This window comes from Asparagus officinalis, chromosome 3 (genome assembly GCF_001876935.1).
Source record: "Asparagus officinalis chromosome 3, Aspof.V1, whole genome shotgun sequence".
Lineage (NCBI taxonomy): Eukaryota > Viridiplantae > Streptophyta > Magnoliopsida > Asparagales > Asparagaceae > Asparagus > Asparagus officinalis.
In genome coordinates this window covers 16,134,976-16,143,083 of record NC_033796.1, presented here as the reverse complement: position 1 = coordinate 16,143,083, position 8,108 = coordinate 16,134,976, and the positions used below count along the sequence as shown (strand labels likewise).

The 8,108-nt window shown below is 37.9% G+C and overlaps 1 protein-coding gene across 1 annotated transcript; it reads left to right on the top strand.

Moving 5' to 3' along the window:
* Positions 5,158-7,394, top strand: LOC109833179 (L-type lectin-domain containing receptor kinase IV.1-like). The gene has a single exon (XM_020400755.1). The coding sequence runs from the start codon at positions 5,317-5,319 to the stop codon at positions 7,216-7,218; it is 1,902 nt and encodes a 633-aa protein (XP_020256344.1). The 5' UTR covers positions 5,158-5,316; the 3' UTR covers positions 7,219-7,394.

The following is an 8,108-nucleotide window of genomic DNA, read 5'->3' as shown; positions in this document are numbered from 1 at the left end:
TCTCGTAGATCGCATATCTATCCCATAAGTACGGATTGCCCAGTATAATCTGACAAACATCCAATGGAACTACGTCGCATGTGACCTCGTCAATATACGACTCATGGAGTGCAAATCTTACAGTGCATTGATCAACTACACTTAGCTTCTCCTCCTTCTGAATCCACCCCAATGGATAGGGCTTCGGATGCTTGACCGTCTTCAGACCCAGCTTCTGAACCAAGGCTTCGGATATCAAATTCTTCTCGCTACCCGGATCAATTATGGCATCAACCAAACTGGTCTTCACTTGCAACTTAAGAACAAAGAGCTGCTCTCTCGGGTCGTCGTCCTCTTTCGTGGCCTGTTTTCCCGTCATAAGATTAAGACTGCTATTAGGCTCTGTCATCCCCGGGACTTCTTTCGGACCTTGAGCTATCATGTATGCCTTTTTCTCCTCCTTCTTCTTCAACCCTCTTGGCTTGAGATGAAGATACTTCTCCCAGCACCGATCAGCTTCGTGCCCTGTCTTTTCGCAGTGACTACAAATCAGTCCTGTTTTCCCTGGATCACCCTTCTTCTTCTCCTCCTTAAACTGAGAACCACTAGACTCGCCTCCAACTTGCTTTACATCCCCCTTTGCTTCGTTGCTCTTCTTTTGCTTGCCTTCAATGGCAATGGCCTTCACGCTCGCATCTGCAATAGTCTCGACCGTGAATAACCTCATCTCCTTTCGGATGTAATCGCTCAATCCCAGCCTGCTGTTGGAACTCCGTAGTGTATTCTTGAACGGTTTGATTGACCCTTTGGCGCAAGCCGTACCACTTGTACCAACGTTCTTCAAGGAATCCCACCGGATAGAACTGTTTCCTAAGTAGTTCCTTGAACTTGTTCCACGACGCCGCCTTCTTCTCCTGCTTGCAATAGGATTTCCACCACGTCAACACATGTCCTGAAAGCTTCAAAGTCGCGAACACAATCTTCTCTTTTGACGAATAGCCATAAAGAGTAAAATACGTCTCCATCCCGTGGTTTGGAGAAGGGAAGCGAGAGCCACGTTCAGCATTTGGAATGCAAGAACTATGTTTGAGGACGGGAACACAAGTGTCGCATTTTGTTTGAGCAACGCAGGCCTAGGGTCTGTGTTTTTTTGGTGAAACACTCCCTTAGCAGTTGCATTCTAAATGAGTAACACGTCCCTCAGGGTTGCGTTCTGATTGAATAATGCGCTCCTGAGAGTTACATTTTGATTGGATAATATGCTCCTAAGAGTTGTGTTTTGGAGAATCAACGCTTTCGTGAGGTCTGTGTTTTGATTGAACAGTGTGCCACTGAGGGCTGCGTTCAACTTGGCTTTCATGGAGCTCATGCTTGGGCTCGTGCATGTGAGGCACGCGTTTTGAAGAAATACTGATACAAGTCGTCGTGCGAGCACTCTTTGGTCGCGGAATTACCAAAAGGTGGGTTGAGAAGAGGATGACCAAAACACAAGAATAATTCAGTATAAGGCGAAGGAAAATACCTTCTCTAGATTATGAAGAACAAAAGATTACAATCTCTCCCTCACAATCTCACTAGAATCGAGAACAACCTCTCAACTCTCTCTTTAAACCCTAATACAATTATTAGAATTTCTCTTCCCTTAGGTCTGATTGTTTAGAACCCTAAAACAATCCTATTTATAGATGTGCAAACGTGGATGGCAATCTTGTAAATAAACAAGCCCAAAAGAATCAGGAATCCCTGTCAAAACAGAATCCAAAACGAAACAGGAAACCCAGAAATCGCGATCCGGTCGACCGCCAGGCTTGGTCCGGTCGACCGGCCAGAGAGTTTTCTCAAACCCTGCATCGTGCAGGTTTTCCGGTCGACCGGCATGTGTGCTGCGGTCGACCGGCCAGAGATCTGCCAGTTACCCTGTTCTTTTGCACGTTTCGCTTCTGCTGACTTCTTCCACCACCTCCTTTGGCTCCATCCATGCTCCTATTCCCAAGATATGAGAATCTCCTATCCTCAAGCTCCCATGAGGATCGCTAAGCTCCTGAAGAGAAGATACACCCGTATCATTCACAAAGATTCCTAACCAAACAATGTAAACACTCGAATGGAAAATGATGAGGTGGATAACCACTTTCTATTTTGTGTCATAAATACTCTAGTTTCCTAAATGCATCCAAACAGCCCCTTAGTCGTGGTCTCTTATATCTTGCTGATGTGATGGGCCTTTTAATTCTTCACTCCAAAGCCATCCCTGGCAAAAAAAGTCTTTGTTGCTAAAATTCTCTTCCTGCAAATAATGATAATTAAAGAATTTTTTGTCCTGTTAAAAACTCTTGTCCAATTTTATTCAGATACACTAAAATAAAAAAAATAATAAAAAAAGAGAAAATGCTTCCATCCCCCAAAAACCAAGAAAAAGTGCTTCCCACCCTCAAGACTTTGTCAACGGGTGTTTTACCCTTAAAAATAAAGATCCTGTTCTCTGAGCCCCCAAAACACAAAACCCAAGAGATTAAAATATGTGAAGACCATAATACCATTCTCTCTCTCTTTCTTTTTTTATTAAAATATGATGAGGATTATTTTATTATTTTTGTTTTCTCTCTCTCTTTATCATGATGTACTGAGATGATAGTTGAAATGATTGATGAGGATTATTTTATTATTTTTGTTTTTTATTATTTTCGTTGTTTGTATTGGGAGATTGTTAAAGTTACGGGTTAATTGTTAAGGTTACGAGTTAATTGTTAATGTTACGAGTCAATTATTAAGGTTATAAATCCTCTCTCTCTCTCATGATGTTACTTTGATGATATTGAAATGATTGAAGAGGATTATTATTTTATTATTTTCGTTTTTTATTCTTTTTGTATTTTTAGAATATTCGTTGTTAAGGATAATGGTTGGTTGTAAAGGTTATGCATTGATTGTTAATGTTACGGGTTGGTTGTTAAGGTTACGGGTTTGTTGTTAAGGTTATGGGTTTGTTGTGTAGGTTATGGATTTGTTGTTAAGGTTACGGGTTTAATTGTTAAGGTTACGTGTTTAATTGTTAAGGTTACGGGTTTAATTGTTAAGGTTACATGTTTAATTGTTAAGGTTACGGGTTTAATTGTTACTGTTACGGTTTAATTGTTAAGGTTACGGGTTTAATTGTTAAGGTTACGGGTTTAATTGTTAAGGTTACGAGTTTAATTATTACGGTTACGAGTTTAATTGTTAAGGTTACGAGTTTAATTGTTAAGGTTACGAGTTTAATTGTTAAGGTTACCGTTTAATTGTTAAGGTTACGGTTTAATTGTTAAGGTTATAGGTTTAATTGTTATGGTTACGGGTTTAATTGTTAAGGTTACGGGTTTAATTGTTAAGGTTACGGGTTAATTGTTAAGGTTATGGATCCATTCTCTCTTTCTCTCTCGTAACCTTAACAATTAAATCGTAACCTTAACAATTAAACCCGTAACCTTAACAATTAAACCCATAACCTTAACAATTAAACCGTAACCTTAACAATTAAACCGATACTTAACAATTAAACCCGTAACCTTAACAATTAAAACTGTAACCTTAACAATTAAACCCGTAACCTTAACAATTAAACCCATAACCTTAACAATTAAACCGTAACCTTAACAATTAAACCGTAACCGTAACAATTAAGCCCGTAACCTTAACAATTAAACACGTAACCTTAATAATTAAACCCGTAACCTTAACAATTAAACCAGTAACCTTAACAACAAATCCGTAACCTACACAACAAACCCATAACCTTAACAACAAACCTGTAACCTTAACAACCAACCCGTAACCTTAACAATCAATGCATACCTTTACAACCAACCATTATCCTTAACAACGAATATTCTAAAAATACAAAAAGAATAAAAAATGAAAATAATAAAATAATAATCATCTTCAATCATTTTAATATCATCAAAGTAACATCATGATAGAGAGAGAGATTCATCAATCATTTCAACTATCATCTCAGTACATCATGATAAAGAGAGAGAGAAAACAAAAATAATAAAATAATCCTCATCATATTTTAATAAAAGAAAAGAAAGAGAGAGAGAAGGGTATTATGGTCTTTACATATTTTAATCTCTTGAGTTTTGTGTTTTAGGGGCTCAGAGAACAGAATCTTTATTTTTGGGAGCAAAACACCCGTTGACAAAGTCTTGGGGGTGGGAAACGCGTTTTATTGGTTTTTGGGGGCTGGAAGCATTTTTCCCTAAAAAAAAACCTTGCATGCAAAATTTCCCCTGATTCCCACTTACCCTCACACACGAGTCTCCTCTCCAATTAATATTTCCACGTTATATTGACAAAAATGTTGATGGACCCAAAACTTTTGTCAAGAACCTCATGCTACTTTATGGCCAAAACTGCTGCCGAGAAAAGAAATGAGTCGGTTTCTTCAGCCTTGAGTTGCCCTAAAAACTTTCACGCAAAATGGCTTCACTTCCCGTCTTTAAGCAGCCACCAAAGTTGATTTGAACACCTATAGGAAGGTTCCGTGCCCATGTCCAGGAACAAATTCCATCACTTTTGATATAGAGGTAAAACTTTGAAATGTTAAGAAATATATGTAATAATTTCATCGAAATTAATTAAAGCGTATTTAGAAAAACACGTAGATCCGTAAAAGACTTGAGGGTAATATTTTATAGCTTGATTAGAGTGACAGAGTCTAAGCTTTCTCTTTGCATTGCGATATATTTTCTATTTTCTAATCTGTTCATCAAATAAGTATGTGTCCCATATTGCACCAAAACTCCAAAACTATTATGAATATTCATGATAATAATTTCTAAAGTTGAATTTTTTTTTTCACTGATAAGAATTCTCCTACTCTGTTGTTGGGATAAGGAGTGAAGATTCCCTGTTGCCCTCACCCTTTAATTTGTGAACCAGGGTTAGTAGCAAGTTGCTTCCTCATTGTTTCCATTGACACCATGAAAGCAATGTTTCATCTTAATAATTTGAGGTCTAAATGATTAATAAATTTCATATTTTACCTGAGACAACATATTTATTCCTTGGAAGTTAAGGAAGAGTTAGCGGAGGTTCCATATCCAAATCCTCCCGTTTTATACTGATCCAATTTATAATAGACTTTATGTTAATTACAGTTCACTAAGAAGCTTCGTAGCACCCCATCATACATATATTAGTTATTCAGAATCTAATTTGAAAGCAATAGAGAAGTTATTTATAAAAAACACCCTATTGTTGACGCTATTATAGAGATGAGGACTTGTGTGCGCTCTCTCCCACCTTCAATATTTTTTCAGCATGCTTCTCTGTTTGCAGTGCTAAAAGATTTCATCCATGTTTCTAAAAATCTTCTTCCTCCTCCTCCTCTTAAATCTTGGAGCCTCAGCTGAAGATAGCTTCATTTACAATGGATTCAGCAACGCCAACTTAATCCTCGATGGCATCACTTCGATCACATCCAACGGCCTCCTCGAGATGACCAACACAACATTAAACATGAAGGGCCACGCCTTTCGTCCGAAACCTTTTCGGTTCAAGTCTCCAACGGGTAAAACTCTCTCTTTTTCAACCACTTTTGTGTTTGCAATTCGCTCTGATATCTCGGATCTCAGTGGCCAAGGAATGGCGTTCGTTGTATCTCGAACCACTGATTTCTCTGCTAATATAGCCCCAAGCCAGTTTCTTGGCCTCTTCACTCCCGAAAACAATGGCAATTCGAGCAATCACATCTTTACTATTGAGCTTGACACTTTACAGAACCCCGAGTTTCTAGATATCAATGATAACCATGTTGGAATCGATATCAATAGCTTGATCTCTAACCAGTCCCTTCCTGCTGGTTATTATGAAGATGGTACTGGTTCATTTCAGAGTTTGACTCTAATCAGTGGCAAGCCGATGCAACTTTGGGTAGATTTTGATGCCGATAAAATGCAAATAAATGTGACATTATCTCCAATGGGAATGTCTAAACCTATTAAGCCTCTTCTATCTGATATCGTTGATCTTTCGAGCTTGATTCTCGACAATATGTATGTCGGTTTCTCTTCAGCAGACGGTCCTTTTCGTACTCACCATTATGTTCTTGGATGGAGCTTTAAATTGAATGGAGCAGCAGATCCACTTGATTATAAAAAACTTCCTGAACTTCCTGCTATCAAAACAAATAGCAAGTCAAAGACTTTGGCGTTATGGTTGCCTACATCTTTGAGCTTGTTTCTTCTATTAGTTGTTGCTGCAACTTTGCTGATAGTGAGAAGAAGGGCGAAATACGCTGAGATACGTGAGGATTGGGAGCAAGAATATGGGCCTCATCGATTCAAATACAAAGACTTGTACCAAGCAACCAATGGATTCAAAGAAAGAGAGTTATTAGGTAGTGGGGGCTTTGGTAGAGTCTACAAAGGAGTTTTACCTGATTCAAACACTGAGGTTGCAGTGAAGAAAGTCTCCCATGATTCAAGACAAGGAATGAGAGAGTTTGTAGCAGAAATCGTTAGCATTGGTCAGTTACGCCATCGAAACCTCGTTCAGCTCTTAGGCTACTGCCGTCGCAAAGGTGAGCTCATCTTGGTCTACGATTTCATGCCTAATGGTAGTCTAGACAAATTCTTATATGACCGGACCAAGTTAACCCTCAACTGGGCTCAGAGGTTTAGAATCATCAAAGGAGTAGCCTCCGGTCTTTTATACCTACACGAAGATTGGGAGCAAGTTGTGGTTCATAGAGACATAAAGGCTAGCAATGTGTTGCTAGATAGAGAATTAAACGGACGACTTGGGGATTTTGGCCTCGCAAGGTTATATGATCGAGGGACTGATCCTCAAACAACGCATGTGGTCGGAACAATGGGCTATCTTGCGCCAGAGCTTACAATGAACGGTAAAGCTACAACCGTGACCGATGTTTTTGCATTCGGTACTTTTATGCTTGAAGTTGTCTGTGGGAGGAGGCCAATTATGCCTCATTGTGTCGGCGAGGATTTGATTCTTGTGGATTGGGTCTATGAGAATTTTCGAAGGGGGTTGCTGATCGAAACAATGGACCCGAGGTTGGGGGATGAGTACTCCGCCCATGATGTGGAGTTAGTTTTGAAACTTGGGTTGTTATGTGCACATCCAGTCCCTGCATCGAGACCAAGTATGCGACAAGTGATGCAGATTTTGGATGGTGACGCTGAAATGCCTGAATTGGTGCCAAGTTCCCTGAGTTTTAACACTCTCTCTTTGTATTAGAATGTAGGGTTTGATAATTTCATTGTGTCTCCGACTTTGTCTGCGGGTTCTATTTCCTCCGAGTCCACTGGTCGATGATTAATAGGTGGGATTTTTTTTTTGCTTTGTTTTGTTTTCTTATTGAAATTGAGGAAGATGAAAGTATATGAACCGAATGAAAGCAGAAAAGATTCCAATATAAATAATAAGAGTATCCGTGAATCAACCATTCAAATTCGATCTATGAATTGTGTAAATGAAAATTATTCATTCATAGACCTGAAAATCAAAGATCTTGCTAATAAAACAATCACAATTAGGACTGAAATAGAAGGAATCACAAAAGATTAAAAAAATAGTTTGAATTTGTGATGATTAAAGATTGGAATCACATACGGATATTTGGAAAATATTCAAAAGAAAAAAATATCTGACTAATACATAAATCTCATTATTTATAAAACCCGCATTGAAAATATATACATACATATTCTTGCTTGTTGCTTTAAAAAAAGTATACACATATATTACTATGTATCATTAAGATTCCGAGGATCAATGCACAATTTTTCTTTGAATCAACAAAAAAATAATCAACAAATCCATAATTGAGAAAAATCAAAATACAATGAACTTTATTTTGACTATAAAAAAATCGTTTTCTAGTATTTCTTGTGACTTATTTTCTTTGTCTCAAACCCATGTTTTTTTACAAATTATCACAAAATCAATTACTTAACAAGTATCATTTGAGATCTATACTTCAATATCAGGGTATCTATCCTTTTCTTAGTGATATAATCAAGAATTATTGTACAACACTAGGAACATTTGATTCCAAACGAAGGTATAAGAAAATTCATAAGTCTGGAATGAGCAAATGGAAAAATTAGTTAATGAGTCATTATTAA